Below are 26,392 nucleotides of genomic sequence, written 5' to 3' on the forward strand. Positions count from 1 at the left end.
ATGCACAGAACTGTGAACCTTAAACACAGTTGTCTCTTCATTGAAAGGAAAATCCAGCTTGACCAAAACAGACACAAGTGCTAATAACAAAGCTATGCTATGGTATGCATTACTATGCCATGCTACGTAATATGTAGCTCCTGTAAGCCATTGCTGCGCTGTAATTCAGCCATTCGGGGAAGAGTTCAATAAATGATTCATTAAAAGCTAAATTTATTTTATTTTGAGGGCATTTTTCACCCCAAGAGACCACAAACTCAATATTTCCACATTGAAGAACTACTTAAAATACTCAATTATGGCATTCACTGGCACCTTTTACTTACAGTATGGATGAAAATGTAATTTAAAGAAAGTTTGTTGAATGGATTTAACAATTCACTATTCGATTTGAGGCACAAAACTGGGTTCACAATATTCTCAATATATACAGGATGTAAATAAATAAATGAAGAGGTAAAACTGTTCTTGGCCATGCTGAAAAACATGAAGCTCCCTTTTTTTGTCTGCTGTCCTTAATTCATACCCAGTTCTATTCTATTCAGAAATTCTGTTCTATTAATCAAGTATGATTTTTTTTTTCATGTCTTACTCTCTTGTTTCATTGTAAGAAATAAAGAAAGATGCAGATACAGAAGTACAAGATACAGCAAAATGAAGCCCTGCCCAAATCCCTATTTTTGCTGTGTTTACTGTTTTGGGTTTTGTTTTTTGTTTTTTTTGGGGAGGGTGTTGCTACTTGAGTAACTCGTTTCTTTTGCTTTCCTTTTAGACACCAGCCAATCTCATGTCATTCGAGTAAGAGGCCTTGCTCTAGCCTTAAAATGTGAAAAAGTGCCAAAGCTCTCTCTGTTTGGAAAAGAAGGAATGAATCTGATGAGGAGAGAAAGAAAGAGTGGATGTCGACGTTTAGGGTGGGTAATGTCCACTAAGCCAAAGTGCTGTTGCTTACATATGGGCTTTTCCTCTGGTCTGGCCAAGGCTCCTCAGCTTCAGGGCTGGGCAGAGCTCATCTGTCTTGTACTGGGAAACAAGGTGGAGTACTGTAGGCTGTGTGGAGGTGCTGGTTGTACTGTACTGTAGACTGTAAGGGTGAACAGTCTGAACACTTTGGTTCCCCGCCCCCTTGCCTTACCTGGAAGCTTTTGTTTGTTGTTGTTATTCTTTAGTGTCCTTGTGTGAAACATCTACCGCAAAACATGTCATTTAGCCCATGTTGGGTTTGCTTATGTGTTGGGAAACGGTTAGGTTGTGCACACAAAGTCCCACATACACTGGAAGTAAGCACTGTTCTTTAACATAACTGGAGCCTTGATGGGGAAAATGTCCTTGTCTCTCTGGAGGCCTTACTCAGCCACACAAGAAGAACTACAGGCCCCGCAGGGACGCTTATTCTGTTTTCTATTCTACTACTGCAAGGGCAAACAACCACAGCTAGCACCCAGAGCCATAAATACACAAAGCACAGCTGGGCCACCTGCTGCCAAACTGGCTCTGACTGATCATTGCTGATGTAAATCGCAGCCTGCTACCTTTAGTCAAGCTGTAAAGGAATGCAATGTTGCTCATTGTCAGACAGACACTTTTTAGAATGTGATGGATGTATGTTTGTATTTTTATTAATTTTTTTTTTTAACACTTACACTTGCTTACACTTAAGTTATTCTAGGACACCCCTGGGCATGGATCACACCATCTACTGTGCTGGACTGAAGTAGAGATTCTTAATCTAAGAATTTCACCTTAAATGGTGTAGCAGTTCCATTCAGCTGCCTGTATTGACAAAGGCATGTATCTCGTATACCATTTAAGGTAGTACAGACAAACTGGTAACATGCTGAAGAGTAAGAAGCCAAGTTCAACATTCAACAACCTGATTGGTTGCTGCCTGGCTTTGTCTCACATTTGCATAAAGTTTTGCATCTGGATTTTCAATGGTTTGTGTTATGTTAACCCACTGACATTTGACCAGTAGACCTGGCTGGTAATCCATCCAAGTTAGTTGTAATCCTAATAGACTCAATGAAGGATGTCAAAGAATGAAGGATTTTACAAAAACATCTGAATTTTACTTCATATCAAATATGGTTATTGTGTTGACGTGACATAAGGGATCAGCAATATTGCTCAGTAAGCTGGAGGACTTAAATGTTTCAGCTGAAGATTGTCCAACAGCAATGGTCCTATTTGTTTTCCTTTAAATGTCTGAACTTTGAGTTATTCTGTATCCAGAGACATGCCCATATTACCAATTCAGGGCCTAAACTAGGTTTCTCTATGGGGGGAATTAATGGCATTTTTAAATAACACTGCAATCCCATCCTGTGGTATACAAAAATACATTTTGTCCTCCAGAATCTTACTGGATCTTCAGAATTGTGATGCTCTTTAGCTGTCGAAGTAATGTGACACCCACGCTACAAGCAAGCTAACACTCCTGTGCACTCAAATGTTGTTGTACAAAACGTCTAAAACAATGCTTTAACATTGTTAGGTAGCTACACCAGTTATATTTACATTTATGGGATTTGGGTGACACTCCTAGCCAGAGTGACTTACATTGGAAGCATTATACACAGGTAGAGGAATGCAGTGTTATTGTGTGGTGTTCTTGCCTGACTGTGGAACTTAACCCAAGTCTGCCATGGTTAAGACATTGTTGTTGCCCACTGCTCTACATTTTGACTCATCAATGACCTTGTAAATCAGCGGATCTAGGGGAGTAAATGTACAGGTTATGACTCAGAAGCAGACTACAGAAACTTTAAAACAAGCAGTTGACTAGTGCATAAAAGAAAGCTCCACTTTAGCCACCTCAATCAGTACCATGGACAGTGATTTCAACATGATTCTCTGTATTTAGAGAAATCTGCAAACTTGCTGACTCAGAACACATATACAATAGAAGCTAATTGGCAGGCGCTTTAACACATTCACCATCAACTGTTTTTTAGTTCTTACTGGGACATATAAAAAAACTAAAGGATCTGTAGGCTACAGATATGGCAGATATGGACCAGCTAGAAAATCACTATCATCGCCTTCAGATTATGTGGCTCACTTTGTAGATCAGTCCACTGGTTTCTGTTATGTAAGGTTATGCCAATATTTGATAGACTGTTAAAGCTAAAATACTAGAGTAATGGGGTTTACGTCAGTGACATTTAAACTGTCCTAAGGGTCCACCAGTCTGTCTGCTTTATTTCCTTTTATTCCAGTCATGAATTATTACATAATAGAGGTCACCTGAGTCTAGTAAGCTAGAAACTGAGAACAAAAAAAATGAAAAATTGAGGGGGGGGGAAGGGTGCAATGACTGAAGATCGTACAGGACTGGATTAAAAACTGGTTTGCATTGAGAAAAAGCTAAACAGTATATTTAATGAAGTATTAGGCACTGATAATGACAACCCACGTCATATCTACAACAGTAATGTTTCTTCTATGGGGAAGGAAAGTGCACAGATCTGCCCCCTGCTGTTTGCACTCAAAGTATACAATACAATAAGAAGTGCAGACGACACCAAGTACCGGTTGTACAACATAAGCTGTACGGTCAGACCCCTGGGAGGCACCTAAATGTGGGCCGATTTGGAGTTAAGAAAACGTGAATTGAACAGTTAGATATATGTGTACAGTGTCCATGCACATGTTTTTTTTTGTTTTGTTTTTTGTTGTTTTTTTTGTTGGGATACTGTTTTAACAGACCCACAATCCCAATAACCGTTATTGTGTTTAAAACACAGTAAAATGAACTGTGGAAATGAAATGAAATACATGTATAATTATGTAAAACTATCAGCCACCTGCTTGTTTACTAATTATCCATTTGGAATTATCCATTTGTGCAAACTTTAGTACTCACATTGCTGCAATGCTAATGTCGCGCCTTAACCTGTTAACATGAGCTCTGTGGTGAGATGTAAGGAAGACACGGTGTATGTGAAACAATCCTTTCTCACAAAGACAGAAGAAAAAGGAAATGTCCTCTCTGTTTTTTCTACCTTCTATCCTCTCTTTCAAGGGGTGAGGAAAGGAGCTTTTTTTTTACAAAAAAAAATACTTACAGCTCATTGTAATTTCATCATATCCTATTGTGAAACAGTAACTTTTTGTATAAATATACAGCAATCTCTAGATATACTCCGAAAACAATCACAGTAACAAAATCACAATAATGGTTGCCTACCTCCCTCTCCTTTTAATGCTCATATATTTATTTAGAAGCTTTTGTATGTATCATTGCTGTCATGCACAAACCTTTAAAACAGTAACTTTGGACATCAGTGTAAAAAGCTTTAAATGCTTTAAAACGATTTGAATGTTCTTATGAATGGGGGTTCAGATTGTTTTGATTGGAACCAGCAGATGGCGTAGGTCTGTGCTTTTCCTCCCGACAGCCCATGCCCTATTCATTTTCATCTGCTCATGGCAAATGTAAAATCTTATTGAATTGATAATCAAACAGTTATCAGCAGGTATGAGTCTCTAAGAGGCTGATTCTTGAACGTGTACGATATTTGTTTATACTGGAGCCATGGCCTTCAAAATGAAGTGTAAATCCCACAACTGTCCATGTCATCAATAAGGACCTTTTGCATAGTGTCTAATGTTGTCTGAACTTATTAAAATGACGTGTGAGTTTTCTTCTTGTTTGTACAGGTTAGCAGAGATTGTGTGATTTCATTAACCACTGAATGTGAATGTATTGGAGGCAGCACACTGAGACTAAATGTAGTGATGTCATTTTTATTTTTGAAAGGCTTCTAGGAAGTATTTGTTGGATGAACTTCTACTGTTCCTCAGATGTATTCCTGTGGTACTACTAACCTGCACTGCTTAGTGTGCTACCTGCTTTAAAGGAGTACTCAGTGTTGGTCTGTATAATCTGTATCTGCCATGTCCATTGCTTAGATGGTTAATAACTGTAGTACTGTTCAGATTTTCCTGTTGAGAACAAAAATCATACTAACTCATAACTCACTTACAGTAGATGCCCTTGGGACATTTAAGAACTACTTTTACTCCCTTAAATCAATGGTTCTGAGGACTGGTTTGAGAACCACTGTCCTGAAGAACCATGTTACAGAAAGAAATGGAGAATGTTTTTAAAGGTCTAAATAACCTTCACAGAAAGGTTCTACCCCAAATTAGCTATGTGTAAGTCTCTTACAGAAATGTTTCTCTAAACAATTAGTTGAAAGCTTTTTAGGGAAAACCTTAACGTGGCAGGGTTAGAGAACCAAGGGCCAGAGTCCAGCGCCGTTTGCTGATTTCTCTAACACGCCTACTAAACCTAGTCGATGCAGTTGTGCCTGAGATGGAAAAGCACAAAACTGCAGGAATCTGGCCCTCTAGGACCAAAGTTTCCCTGTTCTGTGGCATCATGCAAAGAATCAGTTCAGCACCATTCAAAACAATGCTGTCATAGTGCCAGAACAGTATTTAGATATGCAGGACCGCATTTGTTTGGATTTGAGAAACCCTGTTCTAGTCCATCCAGACATATGAAAATGGAACAATAGTGTTTGCTGACCAATACCATTCCTCTGCCATGCCTATTTTCCTCTGGAAGACTTTGAGTGATTATATTGAAGTGCACTGGTCTCAGAAATTATGCAAACGTTAAGACAGTCCTGATTAAATAAATTCTGTTGTGAAAATAAGTGCAGATCCTCTACAGGAACCAGAATTAAACCTTTTGTACATTTTATGTATTAGTTATTTAGTCATCAGAATAATGCAGAACCCATTCCTTATTATTTGGTTACCGTTGAGCACATTTTGTGGTGTCCCACAGGGCTCTGTTTTAGGGTTTATAAAGCTGATGCTAATTGTGGCAGTAATGTAGTTATTAGAGTAAAGAACTGAGGGTGTGGGCCTACTTATAGAGATTAGGGACTTGACCTGTGCAAAAGTCTGTTCTTTGTAGAGGATTTGTAATATTTTCACTCAGAATGTGTATTTATTTGACCAGGGATGCCTAAACCTTTGCATATGACTAGATGCCCTGCTTGTCACAGTACAGTACGCCTTATTGTTGTTGTTTTTTTCTTCTTCTTCTCCTTCAGATTTCATTATCTAGGCAAGCATAAGGGCATTTTTGTTAAAGGAATACTCTTCTGTTTTTTAACAGAAATCTCTATCTGGCGTATCTGTAGCATACACTCAATTTTCATGCACAATCATGATTCATTTTATTCTGTAGTTGGGAAAGAACTGAACAGCCCACTCAAAACAGAGGCTGCTGTTACTGCAGGTACTGAAGTGTCAATGACGATCAACCATACAGTGCAGATGTGGCAGATAAAGACTAGGTTACAAATCACTGGAGTATTCTGTTAGCTGCGGGAAGTCTTTCGTTTCAGTCCTCCTCTCCACAGGTTAAACCTATCTGTTAATCATATCTGTTAATCTGACATAAGAGTATTTCAGGCACTCAACAGACAGAGTTGTGGCAGTAATGAGAAAGCTTGATAGAGTATTATATTTAGTTTTTTGTTTTTTACTTTGGGTGTCCCAATCCCAGGTTTGAGGGTTCTGACCGGAAATGAGAAGGTTTTATTGTAATTTCCACTTGTATTATCACAAGTATCCTGTCAGAACGATTTTTTTTTTTTTTTTTTTTTTTTTTGCTTTTTGGACTGAAAAAATGAATTTTGACGTTACAGACTATAGAACACTGCATGTAGCTGTTTTTCTGCTGTCTGTTGTGACTGAAACTGCAACTCTGCTGTATTATTGTGAATGTTTTGATAAATTATTTCTTTTTTTTTCATTGTACATTTTTTAATGTGCGTATTATTTAATTCATTTATTTTGTTTAATTTTCTTTTTGTTTACATGTCAAGTCTCATGAACAACAATTAAATGGCACTTCTGTAAAGAGGTTTATTTTGATGTACTTAATTTGATTATTTATTGTTCTTTGATATTGTTTGCTATTTTCTGGGAAGCCCGTTTCTCATTTACGAATCAATAAAGTAGTTTGTCCGTTCAACCTAAAAACACTCACTTCATGTGGTTACAAGCAGTTGAACTGGGTTTATTTAACTCCATTAGAAACACTAAATGTCCTAATGTTGACACCAAATGGACACCCCTTCTAATGAATGCCTACAGATACTGTAAGTTGCACCCATCGCTAAAACGAATGTTCAAATGCATGCACACAGTTTGTCTATTCCCTGTACAGAAGTATTAATAAGATAATAGAATAAGACTGTCTGGAGCAGATAAACATAACCCTATTGGCACCATGCCTAATGTCAGGTGTGGGCTAGCACTGAGTTGTGGGGCAGTGGAAATGTATTTTCTGGAAAGATGGTGCTCCATCTTCTGCTTTCAGGATAAATTGGGGATTGTGGGATGAAGTGGGGGTGATCATTCTACATCTTGACTGAACTACTGCTCTTGACACTAAATGCAACTTAATTCTCACAGTAATGCTCCAAAATCTAGTAGAAAGCCTGTTCTCCTGGTCGGTAGAGACAGTTTTTTTTTAATACCTTTGATTTCGGAAGAAAAGATGAATGAGCAGGCATCCCAATACTTTTGTCCATATACTGTGGTGTACTTCGAATCTAATAATAGTTCAGGAGTAATTATTTGAGTTGGATAAACCCATTTCAGTTGCTTGTTGCTACATGAAGACGTTTAGGATGAACGGAGGAACCACATTTTACAGTGTAGTGCAGTGTGACGATATTGATGCTTTTTTTTTCAGATAGTCCATAGCAGTACCCTCATATTCCCTGCAGATTAATCTGGGAATTAGAGAATTAAAGCTATTAGAGTTAATTAAGTAACTCTGTCAGAACGACCTGCGACATCATCAGCTAACATAAAGCAACACACACTCCTCAGCAGACGTGCAATGGGTAAACTTTCCTTCAACTCCCTGTAGTTTTGAACTCAAAGTCTCACCTATTATAATTTTTTGATGCTACCAAGCTGCAGTGAGCTTCATCAAGACAAGAGAAGGGCCACCGCATGTTGGCTGGCAGTGAAGCGTGTACAGTTCAGTTCACTTGGTGGAGAACGCTAACTGCCAGTTCTGTCACACCAGCAACCTGATGCCCATTTTGTGGGAGGAAAGGAAGGAGGCCAGTTATAATTTTACTTTAGGCCATGAATGTCTATGGTATCACACTGGATTGAGCTTGTGATGAATAATGCACCTAATCATAGGGCCAACACTTAGACAGTTGCACCACTCAATTTTTTTTATATATACACACTTAACAGCAGGAACTTCTCTTGTACTTCTGCTCAGTTGACCACTGTAAAACAACCCATAAATACAATACAGCTTTTAAGTGCTGTCCCACTTTAACTGAACATGCAGGTATTAATAAGCTGTTGTGTGGGATAGTGTTGTATACAGATACACAGATACAGGTCTGTGACTGACTTGCACCCGTCCAGGAAGTATTCTTGTATTGCATACAGTGAATACAGAAGACTATGTATCCACTGCAACCCTGACCAGAAAGAAGCTGATGAATAAATTATTAAAGCCATGTTGTCTCTCTAGACATGACTTTACTATACACCCTTGAAAAGGGGGGTCCTCAATAAATGTATCCCATTGTTTACGTTGTTTAGGTGTTCATTTGTCTTGTTAAAAGGTTCTTCTCCATAATGGGAAATTTCTGTAACACCTGAGGTTTGTAAGTAAGTAAATTGGTCTGCCCTCTTTTTCTTTATTCTCACTCACCAGTAGGGTCAGCAACTTCTGCTATTGAGAATACTTATGTAGAGAAGTTGTATAAAGTACACAGTTGGTTTTTTTTTTTTCAATAGAGGTGTTGAAAATGGAAGGGGCATTTTTCATCATTATTTGTCAGACAATATGCTGAAAAAAAGATTAGTACTCCAAAACTATGAAATGCACCAAAAACATTTTGACTTATTTAGGGCTGACTTATTGACTTTTAGTAGTAAGAAAAGTTTTATCTTATTAAACTTTGGCTTAATTGACAGTCTCTAGCAGCAGATAGAAGTAATGCACCATCACAAAACACAGCTAGAGACAGCAAATGCCCTCTTTTCATTGTATAATAAGAGTATACTTGATATGTGTAATATGCACCATATACTGAATTCGGTGTTGTAAACACAGAGATAAATGTTATTTTGTAAAGGAATAAAAAAATGTTCTAATGAGTTTGGTTGAGTAGAGAATTTAATTTAGTGTTTTCTCCAGTAATGCAGTGTTTTAAGTGTCCAAGTTGGCCATACATCTTCCGCTACATGATCTTACTTGAAATAAGTATATACAGGCCATTTTTTTATTACCAAAAAAAAAAAAATACTGTAAGTACATCAAAAAAACAAGAACATCAAGAAATACGATAACATCTTCAGAAGACCTACAGACATTCTGTATTAGGTGAGTAATTATTATATATATTATAATTTGGTTAATAGTAATGTTTGTTACTATTGGCATGTTTGAATTGTTGTATCTAGGCTATAACCTCTCAGTGCCCCCCCCCCCCCCCCCACACACACACCACCTGACTTCTCTATCATCATTCACACCTTCAAACACAATACACTAATCCCTTTACAGAGACAGAGACCTGATTAGAACAAGCCTCATTAACCTCAAAACCTAATCAGTACAGTCTAGTTCATGAGGCTCTCCAGAGACTAAGCCTTTTCATGCTCAGTTAAAGCTTAATGATCACCCCTTGTTTGCTGATGTCCCCAGTTTCTGTAATCTTTGGGTCTTCAGCAAATGAGCACGTCCTCTCTCAGTAATGAAATGGGGGAAACAATAGAGCTATTACATCTCGTCACTGTTGAATTGATTTCTTTAAAGGCAAAGAAATTAAACGTCAGTCCAGAACTCAATCCTCCCAGCTAGTGATTTTACAACCTGAGTCAGAGATGATTAGGTTACGCATACCTTTGACTTTGTCAGCGTCTGTTCATCTGTTACCCCTTATTAGATATGATTAAACTGAAATACACTGTGGAGACAGTGGACTGATGAAGAGGAGCACTTTACAAAATCATTTCATAGCCTCTTAAGACAGCATTGGGTTTGAGAGGGAGGACTCATAGAAATTTAAAGTACTTAAAGGATGTTCGGGAAATCCCGTCAAATTATGTTTTGTTCATTTTTGAACATATTGGGGAAAAATAAAACATGTTACTTTTTAAATATTTTAAACCCAACCAAGAAATATTGGGCTTTAAAATGCGCATAACTAATAATTAATAATAATAATTGTCTTCTGTACATGATAAACAAAGGTGTCCAAACTTTTGTATATGACTGTATCTCTGTCTTTTAATATAATTTGAAAACACACATGATGATTAGACTGGTAGCGATGGTTCTTGTTTAACCCCCTATTGCATGAACTATTATTTAAATATCATACTTTTTTTTAATTTCACTGCTGTCCCATGAAAAACCATGTATCTCCATTTTGTCTGTTTTAGTTTTCTCCATGGCCTGAAACCTGTAACTGTTTTGTACACAGTGTAAATAATTCTGGATGAATAGACCAATTAAAAAGGCTTTACATTAATTGGAATAAACTGTTATTTTACATATGGAATGACTTCCATTTAAATTGAACACTATTTTTGCCTTCTCCTGTAAACTCACCATTTTGGAGATACATGTTCCTCATTGGACAGAGACTTTTGCTTTTGCTTGGTGTGCATTTTTAAATTTCTCCTATTTGGAATTAGTAGGAACCTAAGAAATATAAAAACTAAACGTAGTCTTTGAGGAGGTCAATTTTTCAAAAAAATAATGTCCTCATATGAGCCCAAAGTTTCAAAAAATAAGAATCATGGTGCAGAAAAGCAGAAAGTAATGCCCCCATATGAGGACGCAGGGTTTCAGGAGGTTAAAGTCGAGGAGGGTAGTTGGTAAATTGTTGCAGTGGTTTTAAGTATCATAAAATCAAATTGTTCTCTAAAAAAACATCATGTTTTTAAACAAATTGGTGCAATTAGACGAGACAGTGCAGTGCAGCGCAGTATGGCATCAATTACAGTACGATCAGCTCACAGCAGTAAGCAGGTTGGCTCAAACACCACCAATAAATACACCACAAGACATTAAATATGCACAACCAGACAGTACTGGAGGAGCAGTGTGTGTACACTCTGACCAGAAGGCATTTCACAATAACGTCTGGGCCTAGATAAAGATGAGCAAAAAACAAATAAACAGAGCCGCTCAGTACCTGAGACGTGAGCGAGACTCTGTGTTGGTATTTAGAGACTAGTAGCAGTGGATAACTGCTCTCATAGGAAAAAAGGCACAATCCTTTAGCAGGTCTTTGATTTTTCTTGTTTGCTTTGTAATGAAGTGTAGCATCTCTGTCCATTCTAGCACAGTACAAACAGAGCCAGTGCTGAAGAGACAACAACGCTTTTGCAACTGTTCATGCGTGCCTTATCTGAAACGACAAGAATGACTCCAGAAGCTGAAGCGATGCCAAGAAGTGCTGTGTTTGCTGCATTCTGAGCTTGTTACAACCAGGCTGTTGGCTATCATGTTGGCTACAGGCTTTCATGTTCACCTTAGCAAACTGTCATATGAATAAAGACTGTCATATGAACCTCAAATGACTGATTACAGCTAAGAGTGAATGTTCTCCATAAGTGTTTTCCATAGATGGGATTCACTGAAGACATGAATGATTTTTCAGGAGTTTAGCAAGTTGTATTTGTTGAGATCTTAGCCAGGTCGTTTAGAGGGGATCTGTCATTCAGGTTGTCACTGTGTCTGTAATGTAAATACAGCCATTTATTACTATTTATGACTGTTTGTGACTTTGAGTGTCTATAATGTCGCTGTCAGGAAAACCTTTCAATCTCTTTTCCACTCATTATTTGACTCTGGCAGTCAGTTGTTCACATTGTGTTCAAATTACATAAAGAATGGACTGATAGAAATGCTTCAAAATGATTAAAATGACACAAAATCTGTTCGCATTGACTCCCAGTGAAAATTAAGGTTTTTTTCTCCTGTAAAGTCGCTATTTTAGAGATACAAGGTTTTTGTATGACAGCAACAAATATGTAATGTTGACAATGTTAATTTAGAGGTGCAACTGTATTCTCTGGGGCCTGTTTTGCTTTATAACACCCTGTATATACCCTCTGCCATGAAGGCCAACATTGTATTAAAACTACTGTATCATTTTTGTAAAACAATGTCTCAGGCATCATCATTTTTTTACCATTCCATGCAATAACTTCCTGCTTTTAGAGACTTTCAAATTCTTTAGACGTGTGGCTACCATAACCAACAACTCTGAGTAGGCTGGTTTGTCTAAAAATGATGCATGCTGACATGTTAATTTAATGAATAAATTCAGGAATAAGGGTAATTGCCCTTTAACACAGTCCACATTCATGTTGTCAGAAATGCTTGGCTGTAGCATAGTATGCGGAGTTCTTATACTGTAGGGTTAGAGGGAGTAGAAGAGGGAGTGCATCTGTACATGCACATTTAATGCATTTATATCCAACAGCGAAACGCGTTAAGGTACAATCAGAAATCCTGAATGCTCTAAAGTAGCCACATTTTACAGGTGTATCTGTAAATAGTTCTGTGTTTTGTCATTTTAATATTTGGTTGAATGTAGGTTGTGACATCAGGTGACCAAAATTTAATGCAGTGATGTTAAGGAACGAAAATCTAACATCTCCCAAATGTCAAATGCCAAAATGATATATGAGATTGTACTGTTGTTAGACGGTTGATCCGTTGTTGGTTTAAAGTCATTATGTTAAGTAACCAAAATTCAACATCTGTCTAACGTTGGAGCTTAATATCAACCAAATGTTGGTTTTTGATGGATCTGTAACTTGGATTACCAACCAAAATGCAACATCTGTACATTGTTTTAAAGCCATATTTTCAGCTGTGTGGGATTCTTAGGTCCATAGGAAATTTGGTTCCAGCCATTGGTGTCTCTCTAGTGTTATATGCAATATACAGATAATGTACATATCATTGACATAAAATACCCAGTAAACAAGCAAGCAGCAGACTGTATAAAGACAATAATATAATATACAGAGAATGCAAACATTACATACAAAAAAACACAATATACAGTATATATAATACACAGATCATATAGGGGCAAGAAATGCTCATATAAGTGTGTGCAGTAGTGCAGACAACAGCAGTGCATCATGTATGGGCACACAGTGGTGGTGAACAGTGTGTTATGCGTGTAAAGCAGGGTTTAATAACTATCTGGAGAAAGACAGGGGTAGCTGTGGTCTAACAGGTGGTGTTACTGGTCAGCTATGTGTGAGGGTGATGGCAAAAGTAGCAAAGAAGCTACTCATGAGGGTCAATAGTTAAAAAGAAAGACAGACAACACGAAAACAGGGGGCTGCTCACACACGTCACACTGTGTTCCCGGTGGATAACGGGATCATGTGACGAGCAATCAGCTGTTCGGGGGCGGGGCTTCACAGAGACGCCTCGTCACCAGCAGCCAATCAGAAATCGACTTTGGTCCCAGGAGGCTAAATAAAGTTGGGTGCTGTAAACAAAGCAACAGTTGAGTTTTTGTGCGCTGACCTGCAAGGTGAGTAGTTTACTACTAAGAGGTTTAACAGTGTTTAGGTTCATAATGTCTGAAAAGTTTTTTTTTTTTTTTTTTTTTTTTTTTGCATGGTTGGGTAGTGTTGCTGTATGGCTGTTAGTTTAGCTAAAGTCAGAATCTCTCTGAAAAGTCATGTTTTCATATGTTTATTATTGTGTTCCACTTTATACAGTGCAGGATTACACACCGGCGCCCACATTAGCTACAGTGCAGCATGAACCTGCAGACTCCGCTTTGTTTACATGGCCTGTCTGGGCGAATGAGTTTATTGTAATTCGTAAAAAAAGGAAAAAGCCGTCCAGTGTCCTGTGAGCTGATGCTAGTCCATTGCATGATGCGGGACAGGCTGTAGAAAGCGCTTCTGTGGGCTTCCCTCTTTCCTTTTCGATTTCCGCTTGGAATTCGGCCACGAGCCACAGCTTGGGAGCCGCTCGTGTCTCGTGACCGACGGTAGCAGTCCTGCTAAATATAGCCTACCTATCCGTCTGTAAAGCACAGCTTTTGCAGTTCAGTACTCAACCAAAAAAGCCGGTCCTCATTGTTTAGCTAGCTACATCGATTACAGCGAAGTTAGGCGAGAATTCACCGCAAAGTTGTTTGCAGGGAACTTTTTAGCGTTTTGACTGGGAGTGCGCGCGCATCTCTGAGCCCTTCTGTGTCCCCAGATCAGCAGCTGTGCAGTCATGTTCATGACCGTGGCCTCCGTCCTCGCTCTGTGCTTCTGCACCGGATTTACTGCTCCCAGTTTGGACCGGCAGCTGGACGATCACTGGAAGCTCTGGAAGTCCTGGCACAGTAAAAACTACCATGAGGTGAGTGGGAGATGCGCGGGTTGGCCAGCTAGGCGCTTAGTACTTCCCTCGGCCTTGTTTACGTTGAACATGCATAGCTGGTAATGATGCTTGACCTCGACTGAAGGTCTCTCACTTGCAGTCTTTATTTCTAATCATGAGAGAATTGGAGTTGCATGTTTTAACGCTGAAAGCTGGGTGCAAGCTTGTGTATTGGTTTGTGATCAGTGTTTCTTCTCCCTAATCTTAAAGTTTTTCTGTAAAGATCCTAAAGATTCTGTTTGTGTACTCTTGCAAGAATCTAGTTATTCCAAGTGTGACTTGCTAATGTATTTGCTTTAATGGTGTACTTTCTTGCAGAAAGAGGAAGGCTGGAGAAGGATGGTGTGGGAGAAGAACTTGAAGAAAATCGAGCTCCATAATCTTGAGCACTCCTTGGGAAAGCACACCTACCGCCTGGGCATGAATCACTTTGGTGACATGGTAAGAAGCCATGTGTACCTAAAGTGGCTTTATATACCCACACTTCTTCCTAGTTCTTACTAACCTGATGTGATTTGGTCTGTTTCCTGCTACAGACCAATGAGGAGTTCAGGCAGATGATGAATGGCTACAAAAGCAACCCTGACAGGAAGTCTAAAGGGTCCCTGTTCTTGGAGCCCAACTTCTTGGAGGTCCCCAGGCAGGTGGACTGGAGAGTGAAGGGATATGTCACACCAGTGAAGGATCAGGTAAAATTGTTTGGTTTTTTTTTTTTTTTGTTTTTATGACCTGGGCTGTTGCAGATGCAAAGGATGGCTCCTTTCCAGTGTAGAAGTTATCTTCTGGGAATGCAGATTTGTTGCCATGTTTCTAAGTAAAGTCTTTGCTCTTTGTCTGGTGTTCTCAGGCTCAGTGCGGCTCATGCTGGGCCTTCAGTAGTACAGGAGCCCTGGAAGGCCAGCACTTCAGGAAAACTGGCAAGCTGGTCTCCCTGAGTGAGCAGAACCTAGTGGACTGCTCTCGTCCAGAGGGTAACCAGGGCTGCAATGGAGGCCTCATGGACCAGGCCTTCCAGTATGTCAAGGACAACAGTGGCATTGATTCTGAGGAATCCTACCCTTACATTGGAAAGGTAAGTTCAGGTGTACTTAATCATGCAAGATTAACCCATTTGGTCCAGCCAGTGTGAATCTGAATCGACTGACTGGTTCTCCATATCCCAACCCCCAACTTTCTACTTGCAGGATGACCAACCATGCCGTTACGACCCTAGCTTCAACTCTGCTAACGACACTGGCTTTGTGGACATCCCCAGCGGTAAAGAGCGTGCTTTGATGAAGGCTGTTGCTGCTGTGGGCCCTGTATCGGTTGCCATTGACGCTGGTCATGAATCCTTCCAGTTCTACCAGTCTGGTGAGTTAATGGCCTGGTTAGGGTTCTCTCTCGCAGCTTCAAATGCCTTTCAACCGGCACTTTACAATTGCTTTTATTGGTATATTGCTGCACTCGTTAAACCTGTCATTATGTGCCTTTTCCAGGGATCTACTACGAGAAGGAGTGCAGCAGTGATGAACTGGACCATGGTGTTCTGGTGGTTGGTTATGGCTTTGAAGGTGCTGATCAAGATGGAAAGAAGTACTGGATTGTGAAGAACAGGTATAGTTGGTGTTGGTTGACTTGTGCCTTTAACTGCCAAGCAGAATAAGACTTACAGCTTGGGGTTTGTCTCTCCCTCAACTATGAAGTCTGAAATGCCACAGCTTTTGATGCTGCACTTCTTTCTTTGTGCAGAAAACAGATTGGAACTTGTGCTCAGGCTGCTTTATTATGCTCAGTTAAGACTTGACATTTTCCATTTCACCTTAAAGGTCCTGCCACAACCTTTAAAAGTGGGAAGTTTTAATTAAGTTTTAAGCTTAATTGATTTTGGAATTTAATGTTGAGCCAACTTCTAGTTAGACATTTAGTATATATCTAGAACTGAAATTCAGCTTGCAACCAGTTGGTGCAATGGCCTCTCTTAATGTGAATTGTGACCAGTTTATCAAACTTTTTAAGTTTAGCAAAGTTTATCAAACATCAGATGCATGTAGGGTGCCTGCAGGCCTAATCCTTCCATTGTCACAATGCTACATAAAGGTCATGAGGCCAAACTCCATTTAACATTTTGTTGTGCTGTAAAGTTGTTTGCTAGTAAGTCTTATGCCAATGTTTCAGGTTCTTCAAAGTGAATGACCAGGCCTTTTCAATCTCCTGAGTATTTGACTCATGAACTTGCAGGAAACTTGTGCAGAACTTGTCCTGTGTCAGAATGAGTATTGTGATCATTTAAAATGAGGGCAGCTTTTTAATTCTGTCTTCTCCCTTCTTTGTCTAGCTGGAGCGAGAAATGGGGTGACAAAGGCTACATCTACATGGCAAGAGATCGGCAGAACCACTGTGGAATTGCAACATCAGCCAGCTATCCTTTAGTGTAACGCTGCTGGACTGTTTGTGGAATACTCCGCATTCTTGCTGTGGTGATGGTCTCTGAAAGCGAACGTAACTGCTTTCAGGCCTGGTGCAAAACCTGTGGTTTTGGTAACACTGTTTTAGGGACTGGTTTTAAAATTAATTTTATTTCTTTTGCTTTGTTTTAATCTAGTTTTAATAAATGTTTGTAAATAGACCTGGACTCTTTCCCAATGTAGGTTTGTTTGCCTGCTTTCCTGTGTTTTATACAGGCATGCAAATATTGCATTAAAGTGTTCTGACAAATGAAACTTATGTTTTTGGCCTATATATGCAGCTTTTTTAATCTAACCTAAGAGCTGTCCTTCAGCTTGGCTGACTACAAAATGTAGTAAATGGCTTCAGTTTACTTCAGTTTCACTTTTTATGGTTTGACACACTTTTTGGGGGGGAATTCAGAGTTGCATGATTGTCATACAAAGAGCTTGTATTGGAACATGGTGTCCAAGTTGATAAGGTGGGTCACTCCTAGTGCTACAGCCTGTCCCTGTGTGTTCTGATAAGACTGCAGTACAAGTTTATCTGGTCACATGGATGCCTGAGACCTTTTTTCCTTTTTGGCTCGTTAGTTATGAGCATATTTAAGGCTATATACCTACTGTTAGACATAATCATCTCCTTGATGAAGGTGCACAGGACGACCTCCCAGAAGCTCAATAAAAACATGACCTTGAGCAAAAAAAAGTTTTATACACATCATATTAACTCCATTAGGTAGTTATCAAAAGCCAGTCGTAGGGCATTAGTGTAAAACAACCCCTGGCAGTTTGCAGCTGCAAACATCTTGTTGAGAATGGCCAGATTGGATTAAGCTGATAGACTATGGTTGTTCAGACAGCCCCTCTTTACAACGGCTCTCATTATGCATAGCACTTTCCACCTTGAGAGGGAAGAATTGCAAAAGAGCACAAGGGGTTTCACTTGTGTTGATGCAGTGAGCACAGGTTCACCAAAAGTGAGCTGAACAAATGTAGGCAGCTCTTATAAATTTTGGCAAGCTGCACAAATGGTAGGGGGCAGAATATGGTGCTCAAAGCTAAAATCCATGGACTAAACCTGCCTTGTGTCAACAAGTCATCCAAACTGGTGGAGGGATTGTTTTCTTGGCACAATTTGGGCCCATTAAAACCCATCATCCATCCCTTCTAGGTCCTATTTGGCCTTTCTAGTCATCAGCTCTGAATCAATAGAACACTTTTAGGATCTGGTTAAATAGGAGATTAGCAGCATTGGCAGGAATTGCATGATGGACCAGAATCTCAGAACAATGTTTCCAACAACTTCTAGAATTCATGTCACAAACTGTTAGGACAAAAAGGAGTCCCATTCCCAGCATTAGTATTGTCTTTTCCTGTGCTCAATGAGCGTATTTCTCGTTGAGCACAAGCCTTATGTCATAAAGTTGAGGTCAGAAGTCTACATGCACTTATACATGGCTGTCCATAAATGTTATGGCAGAATGAGTGTACAGCATGTATCTTTAACAAACATAAATACAAGAATTTGGTGCCCAAGATTTAAAGTGGTCTTGTTCTTCTTAAAGTGATCATGATTGACTACAGCTGGTAGCTTCTCTGTGCCCACATAAAAAGGATTTGTTTGATAGCACTCACTGGATTGACCAACATACAATACAATAGGACATTCTAAGGGTTCAGTACAGATCTGTAAAAGGTCAGTAATGTCTAAGGTAGCCATTTCTAAACATCTACAGATTCCAGGATCATGATGGACATAAGTACAAGATATTGGGAAGTTTTAGCCGTTTTACCAAGGTTTGAAAGAAAACCCAAACAGTGATAGGAGACAGGTTTGAATGGTCAGGAATAACCCAATAACTACCATGAACTGCAAGCTGCTGGAAAACCAATGTCACTATATTCAGTCAAGCAAGCTTACCACCATAGGCTGAGAGATTACCATCCACAAATAAGACCCAAGCTGAAGACCTGGACAAAGACAAAGCCTTTATGATCAGGTGAGACAACGTTTGAGCTATTTGGGCATGTTTGGATGAAAAATTTATGTTTTGCTGCCAGTGGAACTGGTACACTGCACAATATGGATGGAATAATGAAGAAGGGGGGGCTACCTCAGCATTTTTACGCATAACTGCAAACCATCAGCTAAATGGTTCCAGCAGGACCCCAAGCACACATTAAAGGTGGCTGTGAAGCTTTTGGGAAGTCCTTACCTCAACCTCAACACAAATATGTGGGCTCTGTCCTGCCAGAAAAACAACTGGTCAAATTCATTATGGTCAAATATCCAACCAGAATTCTGATAGAAGCTTGTTGATGGCTACCAAAAACATCTGGTCAAGGTGCAACTTGTAAAGGGGCCAGATATTAGATTTGCAGTATGAATTTGTGACCCTGTTTTGATTTCAGACCCCCTCCAAAAATGAAATCTGTTATTTTGATTAAATATGTATGTTATACAAAGAGCTATAATAAATAACTGAAAGTCCAACATTGCCATGACATTCCTGTCCATGGTGAGTGTATGTAAACCTCTGACCACAACTGCATGTGTAAACTAAGGGGAACACTATCTTGGCTGAGTTGCCACTTTAACTGAACTCTCAGCTACATCCATACGAGAGAGAGAGTCCACGTTCAGCACAAACCAAGACAGGATGCAACTGGTGTGATGCTGAGTCACGTTATCCATGGACTTGCTGTTCTCGCTGTCTAGCTTGGCTTTAATGCTGAACCTGTGCCTTTGAGCGTCTGATTTCATGTTTACAGTGTTGTGTTTAGAGTGTGTGAGTGGGAGTCATACGCTTGGCTTTAACTCCTATTTAACAACAGTTTTAGCCAGATTAGCATTTTCCCGCATCATGTCATCTTTAGCTGAGTTGCATATTGTAGTGTGTGGAAAGTCACGTTGACAGATATTCTAAGTCTCTGTCTAACCCCACTCTCCCCTGCTCTAACTCCTCATCCGCTGAGTGGCCCTGAATTTAATTTCCAACAGAGAACAACTTCCTGTTGATTCTTGTTAATGACCCACTGAGCTGAGATGAAGCTAGGTAAGGTAGGTAAGGTGAAGTTCGCTCGCTAGCAGGTCATTCTCTCTGAGGTAATGCAACAACATACATTTTTGTCACATTTCAGTTTGTTCGTTTTTTAACATTCTCATTGTAGTTTGTTAGCTTTAGAACCATGTCCCTCACTTTTTCTTAGCACGTAACACAACATTTGCATCCAACGTCTGCTCTAGTTATTGCCACTTGTTGCATCCAAGTAATTAGCTAGCTACTCATTTAACAAGGCCTAAGCTAGGCAGGTAACAAGTTGACGCCATAACAGGCACTTAAACAGCTACATTATTTAAAAAATATATATATGTAATAAACATATTACATTTACAGTACATTTTTAAAAACTTGCACTTAACCTAGTTGAGTAAGACACATGCATAGTTTTGGTCATATAACCCTACACTTAGTTTGCAGATTTCCTTTTTCATCTTGCAGTAAAGCTTTTTTCATAACTAGAAAAATAAAAATAAAAGCATTACTTAATATGCCATCAAAATTCATATTGCATGAAATTCAGCTATTTACAAAAGCTAACCAATATGGATAGGTTTTAAGTTTTGACTTAAGTGCCAGTAATGTTTTTATTTGGATGCAGATTCACAGTCAAAATTGCAGAATTACAAAGTGCTGATTAAAGTCATCACCAATTAAGTACTTGCTAAATATATGAATTTTTTTTTATTGAGAAGAAAAAAGAGATCAATAGAAAATGCATTTAACAAATCAGAGCAGCAAAGCAGCTGTGATAGGAAAGTGCCATTGTGCATGAGGTTCTTTCTGAAAGAGGATCTTTAACGCTCTCTAGTGGAGAGCGTTAAAGTGAAGAAAACAGCAAATGGAGACTTTTATATTTTAGAGTTTACATTTTTTATTGTATTTATTTTTTTTATTTAAAATATCCTGTTTTAAACAAGTATGACACTTAGACACTGCTCATTAATGTGAACAGCTGAAACATATCTCATGTTTGCATTGCATGGCTGGGGTGTACATCTACACATAATCAGTGCTTGCATTCTCACACAGACACACACACACATACGTCACACTTCAGATCTTGCATGTACTAAAGGCTCTGTTTCTTAGTCCTGGTAAAAAAAGAACTGTGTTGGTCTTGGATTCAGCCTCACTGCTTTGGATGTTCATGGATGTTTGTGGATGATGGTTGATCAGCATGAGGATGTTTCACTTGGCATGCTTCTTGTAAATGGAGATGTATTCCTTAACGTCATCGGGGGAACCCAGCACCACTGGGACCCTCTGGTGGATGGTTTCCGGCTGGATGTCCAGCACATTCATGGCTCCTGTGGTGGCCATCCCTCCAGCCTGCTCCATGATGAAGGCCATGGGGTTGCACTCATACAGCAGCCTCAGCTAAAGCCCGATAGGAGTCAGATAGAAAGAAGAAACTAATCAGAACATTGCTTCAAAGTGGGAGAAAATGTGCTTAAAAGTATACTACCATTCAAAAGTTTGGAATCATATTTATAAGCAAAAAATAGAAGATTGAATAAAAGCATAAAATAAGCACAGTCTTAGTACAACCAGAAAAATGTGGTTCTTTAAGGGTTCTTTAGCAAGGACTGTGATTAGGTATCGGTTTATGACAACACCAAGAACTGTCTAAATGGTTCCTTGTCTGGTGAAATGGTCCTTTTTTATGTTGGAAAACATTTGTAGTATTGTTCTTTAAAAACCCTTTAAAAATCTTATAGCATTTTCATATAGCAGCAAACAGGGTTTTATTTGGTATCAAGGAAAAAGCCAAATCATCTATGCCATATAGAACCCAATTTGCTTAATGTGTACAGAAAGAAGCATTTATACACGTTTTCATACATTTGGTAATTAAAAAGCATTAAACAATCCTAACTAAACTTCTTTAAGGGTTCTTTAGGACAGCGTTTATGTATAGCTGGATATTAATACTTACAGAATTTAAATATTCCTGTTTTACAACACAAAAAACTGAGTGAACACTTAAGTGCTTTTTTGCCTGATCAAATGTTTCTTCGCTGGTTCTGCTCCTGGAGCTCTACCTTCTTGCAGAACAGAGCCTCAATTCCAGTATCCTCCACACTTAATCCATCTCATTGCCTTCAGAAGTTCTTTGGTTCCTTAAAGAACCTGTTTTGCTAATGAGGTGTATGCCTTTTAAATAAGATGTTAAGAACCATTTTTGAAGAACCAGGTTGGTTCTCCGGTATCTCACCTTGCCCTTTGGACTCTTGACGTTAGCCGGGTACAAGAAGATCCCTCCGTAAACCAGCGTCCTGTGAACGTCAGCCACCATGGAGCCCACATAGCGCCCTCCATAGGGTGAACTGCCATCCTGCAGAGGGAACAGCACACAATTGTAAAGACATAAACCACCACTTGATTCCAAGATAGCTCCTCAACACAATACATCAGAACGATACTCAAGTAAATGTAATGACTGGTCGAGCGATGAAGACTGAGCCCTTACCTCTGGGAATTTCTTCTTCTGTAGATATTCTGTGACATCTGGGTAAAAATGCTGAGCGTAGCCTTCATTCAGGCTGTAGATCTTTCCTTTCTTCTTAATCTTCACATCTTGGTCCACCAGAATAAACTCCCCAATGGCCTGGTGAGGAGATGGATTGGGAAGTAGCTTTTTAACTAAAGATTGGCAGAGTATCTTTCAACTGTACTTTTTTTATTTCAAGTTTTAACAATAATGACAAAACTATTGCAACACAGCAACAACCAGCATTGCACTCTATGTCCTATTAAATCCCACACATTAAATCCCACAGTATGTAGGTTTAGTGTGCAGGCATTAAAACTGCCTACCAACATGGACATAAAAGTACAATAAAATGTAAAAGCTGTATTTAGGTTTTGAATACGTTAAACTGAAGAACAGCCAAGGCAAACAGACTTACAGGGTCGAGCATGAAGCAGTTGACTCCTTGGCCTGTGGCGAGAACCAGCATGGTGGCGCTGCCATAGAGGGCATAACCAGCAGCAACAATCTTTCTACCAGGCTGCAGGGCATCCTGCTCTGTGGGTTCACTGTCATTCTCCTGGCACATGCATAAGCATACACATACACATACACACACCCTCTAATTAAATTCTGTTGACTTTCTAGTGGACCATGGAGCATGAACAGAACAACAACTGGCAAAACACATCATACTTAACATGCATGCAGAAATGAAGAGGGAAAAACACTATGGAACTGGGTAGCAGGAGGAATAACAAATGAGATAACAAGTGAAGAGATATTAAGGAAATTTTGTGGAGTTCTAAAATTTGGTAGCAATAACAACATGATCTCATCTGGTGTTTTTGGAGGTTAGGCTAAAACATGGGTTAGTGAACATACTGGAATCGCCATGAACAGGTAGGAACAGTGTACAAATAGGGGTGTATGGAGTACTACAGAGTACAGAGAATCGAGACCATTGAAGGCATAATATGTACTAAGCATCGCTGTCACACAAAAACCTTGTACCTCCTATTCCAATATATTTATTTATTTATTTATTTCTGATATAATTTAAATGTGGAAGTTTTTTTTTAAACATCGTTTCACAGTTGTTTTGACGAATGGACCAATAGAAATGATCAGAAATGACTTGGAATTCAATATTTTAACATTGTCTTCCGAAGAAAGTCAAGAAGGTTTTTTCCTTCTTTTGTAAATTAGCATTTTGCCTTTTTGGAGATACAGGTTTTTGCGTGATTTGTAAGGCTCATTTTGCAGATTACCAGTTTCAGTCTAGACTTGCTTTCAGAAATACCTTTTTGTAGATGGCGAAAATCGTTCCAATAGAGGCTAAACAGTCGATGTTTGAGGAGCCGTCCAGAGGATCAAAGCAAACCACATATTTACCCTGTAATAGAAAATACACAGGAAAAAAAAAAGTTACTGCTGTCCATTTTATAATTTTTTCTGTTTTCTGCATCAGTATTAAGTAGCATCAAATCAACACAAGGCTAAAAATCACACAAGGCTAAAAAAGAGAAGATTGCTTGCAGACAAGTCCACGTTTCCCCCAGTTTAGTCTTTATTCGAACCCAGTAGCTAGGAGTCCCCATCACACAATGCTTCCTCTGATACACATGAACCCAGCCAACCACATCCTTTTAAACTCACACCAGACATACAAACACACCTACCCTTCTTTCTGGCTCCACAATGATGGCTTTCTCGTCCTCCTCAGAAACTAGCACACAGGAAGTGAAGGAGGACTTGATCATGTTGATGACAAGATCGTTGGACAAGACGTCCAGTTTCTTCACCTGGTCTCCTGTTACATTTGTACTTCCTGCAATGCCATACCTGAAAAAGAGAGGCAGACTGAGATGACAGAGAAACTGGACACTTTGTTAGAAACACCTTTCATGTTGGTTTACCTTGTAGGAGCACAGTTAGGGATTGTAGCTCATCTTTTTTATGCACCATCTTTGTTAGCCATTCTCTGGCCTTCCATTTATGGTCAGTTTCTGAGCACAGACTGAGAACTGACAGTGACGGTAACCTGCAGTTCAGGTTGAAGTCTAACTACACTAAATGGACAAAAGCATTGCTCATCCATTGTTTCTTCCGAAATCGCGGGTATTAAAAAGAGTGTATTGGATGATCCCTAAAGTATTGGATGGAGCACCACCATTCCGGTTGGTGTGGCGCAACAGATAACACCACTACCTGCCACTGAATTACAACACCATGTGCCTTCCAGGGTTCGATTCCCAGTCTGGGTGACTATGCTGCGCTACACCAATAAGAGTCCTTGGGCCAGACTCCTAACACTACATCGGCCCACCTCTGTGATACGAGCAACCTTATAAGTCGTTCTGGATAAGAGCATCTGCTAAATTCCATAAATGTAAATGCATTTCAGAAAACCCAGTTCCACTGCGCCACAGATCATTGCTATTGGCAATACTTCCAATACTTCTCTACAGAGAAAACTGTATGTGCAGATTTGCCCATTTGTGTCAGCAATGGGTGCAAAGTAGTTAATGTGCTCATTAGAAGGGGTGTCCACAAACATTTTCAGATAAATTGTACATGGTAAGGGTTTCTGATAAAAGGTTGATTTACTGTAGGTGAATTACAGCTTCCACTGCTGTTGAGTCTCCTATCAAAGCAGACCTGAGACTTTGAATCCTGCTACAACAGTTTAATCATTGGCTTAGCTATCAGTATTATGTGTAATAGTTAATAGAGTGATTAGGTCAGCTTTGTAAAGGCTATGTCTGAAATACATAGAAGTAAGGGTGGGATGTGGACAAAATTATGACGCGTTAAGACATTTTCCTAATAAGCAGTATGTATTACTGTCATTTGTAGCTTTTATGAGGATTGTATAAACAGTCAGTATGAGATGAATAGCAATTATTAATAATGAATACTTAATAGAGATATTAGCATAATCAAAAAGTGCACTACTTTCTATATAGTAGTTGCAGACTTTAAGTGGTCTAAATTTTACATTTTATAATGACTGAATTTGTTCAGTGTTCTGGCGATACCCACAATGCACATGGGTCATAATAAAAAAGCATTAATATAATTTTTAAAAAGGTATTGTCAACCAATGTACAGTAACAGCAATCAAACTGTGAGAAATTGCTGGGCTGAATTGTATTTGTTCATATTCTAGTTCTAAACTTGGTTATTGATTAATGTGTTAATCAATAACCAACCGTTATCAAGGGTCTGGGCCAATGATACATGTAATCAGAAGAAACCCTGACTCCTGCAGGGTCCGTACATTTCTAAAAGTGCTTAAATGAAAATGAGGCTAATTGTAATAATGTATTGCTTTCTTGTAAAATAGATTTCAGAGCAAATATATACTCTCATGACATCCCCTATGCACCACCATCAGAATAGTGATGCCATGCCTGCATATCCTGATCTCAATCATACTATTCTTAGTTGTATTTGTGAAACATAAAAACATACCCAGAGTAAGACTAAGGAAACTTACAGGTTAGCGAGTCCAGCTTTTCTGACAGCAGAGGAGATGGCTTTGATGGCTGTGCACATAGAATTGAGCAGAGTGGTCAGTTCTCCAGTTCCCTTGGCTTTCCGGCCTTCTTCCAGGACAAACCTGGTCACCGTGATGACATTGGTGTCGAAGGCTCCACGGTCTGACATTGTGAGCTGTGGGCTGTGGGGTCTGTGTACAGGTCTTGCTACAGGTGCACCACACAGGTGTAGAATCACAGAAAGCTTGTAGAAGATCAGCGCTGGTGTTTGAAGGGCCTTGAAGGGGGTGTGTGTTTAGTTAAACCAATCATAGACAGAACTCCGAGAGGAGGAGGGTTTTTACGCATATCTGGTCTAGCAGGATATTGGCCTGATCGAAGTTCATGGACTATGGCATTTGTTGTTCTGTGGCTGTGTTAACTCAAACCTAATGTCTCGTAGGAGTTACATTCAGAGACTTTGGCTTTGTTGCTTATAACTCATTAAA

The 26,392-nt window shown here is 39.3% G+C and overlaps 3 protein-coding genes across 4 annotated transcripts in view; 2 read left to right on the top strand and 1 right to left on the bottom strand.

The window, feature by feature from the left end:
- LOC140549997 (ras-specific guanine nucleotide-releasing factor RalGPS1) overlaps positions 1 to 8,595 on the top strand; it is a 178,807-nt gene extending 170,212 nt beyond the window's left edge. For both annotated transcript variants that reach the window (XM_072673800.1, XM_072673793.1), the window contains one exon: positions 773 to 8,595. In XM_072673800.1, coding sequence (XP_072529901.1) covers positions 773 to 802 — 30 coding nt within the window. In that variant the 3' untranslated portion in view covers positions 803 to 8,595. The remainder of the gene's footprint in view (positions 1 to 772) is intronic.
- Positions 8,596 to 13,568: 4,973 nt separating this feature from the next.
- LOC140550013 (procathepsin L-like) lies at positions 13,569 to 17,139 on the top strand. The gene is made up of 8 exons (XM_072673813.1): positions 13,569 to 13,586; positions 14,270 to 14,416; positions 14,756 to 14,878; positions 14,974 to 15,126; positions 15,285 to 15,509; positions 15,622 to 15,790; positions 15,916 to 16,033; positions 16,755 to 17,139. Exons 2-8 carry the CDS (start codon positions 14,288 to 14,290, stop codon positions 16,852 to 16,854), a joined length of 1,017 nt encoding a protein of 338 aa, XP_072529914.1. The 5' UTR covers positions 13,569 to 13,586; positions 14,270 to 14,287; the 3' UTR covers positions 16,855 to 17,139.
- A 3,638-nt stretch (positions 17,140 to 20,777) lies between these two features.
- fbp1b (fructose-1,6-bisphosphatase 1b) lies at positions 20,778 to 26,116 on the bottom strand. The gene is made up of 7 exons (XM_072693345.1): positions 25,904 to 26,116; positions 24,084 to 24,246; positions 23,705 to 23,797; positions 22,841 to 22,981; positions 22,402 to 22,539; positions 22,147 to 22,266; positions 20,778 to 21,308 (listed from the first exon to the last, which is right to left on the bottom strand). Exons 1-7 carry the CDS (start codon positions 26,071 to 26,073, stop codon positions 21,120 to 21,122), a joined length of 1,014 nt encoding a protein of 337 aa, XP_072549446.1. The 5' UTR covers positions 26,074 to 26,116; the 3' UTR covers positions 20,778 to 21,119.
- Between the last annotated feature and the right edge of the window lie 276 nt (positions 26,117 to 26,392).

The sequence above is a fragment of the Salminus brasiliensis genome, chromosome 1 (assembly GCF_030463535.1).
Source record: "Salminus brasiliensis chromosome 1, fSalBra1.hap2, whole genome shotgun sequence".
NCBI classification, from domain to species: domain Eukaryota; kingdom Metazoa; phylum Chordata; class Actinopteri; order Characiformes; family Bryconidae; genus Salminus; species Salminus brasiliensis.

Excerpts from the sequence above, each read along its gene's own strand:
- LOC140550013 (XM_072673813.1), top strand. The coding sequence starts at position 14,288 with ATGTTCATGACCGTGGCCTCCGTCCTCGCTCTGTGCTTCTGCACCGGA. Across the intron at positions 14,417-14,755 it reads ACAGTAAAAACTACCATGAG|AAAGAGGAAGGCTGGAGAAG; the intron begins GTGAGTGGGAGA and ends ACTTTCTTGCAG. Across the intron at positions 14,879-14,973 it reads TGAATCACTTTGGTGACATG|ACCAATGAGGAGTTCAGGCA; the intron begins GTAAGAAGCCAT and ends TTCCTGCTACAG.
- fbp1b (XM_072693345.1), bottom strand. The coding sequence starts at position 26,073 with ATGTCAGACCGTGGAGCCTTCGACACCAATGTCATCACGGTGACCAGG. Across the intron at positions 22,982-23,704 it reads TTTTCGCCATCTACAAAAAG|GAGAATGACAGTGAACCCAC; the intron begins GTATTTCTGAAA and ends TGCATGTGCCAG. Across the intron at positions 22,267-22,401 it reads AGAAGAAGAAATTCCCAGAG|GATGGCAGTTCACCCTATGG; the intron begins GTAAGGGCTCAG and ends TTCCCTCTGCAG.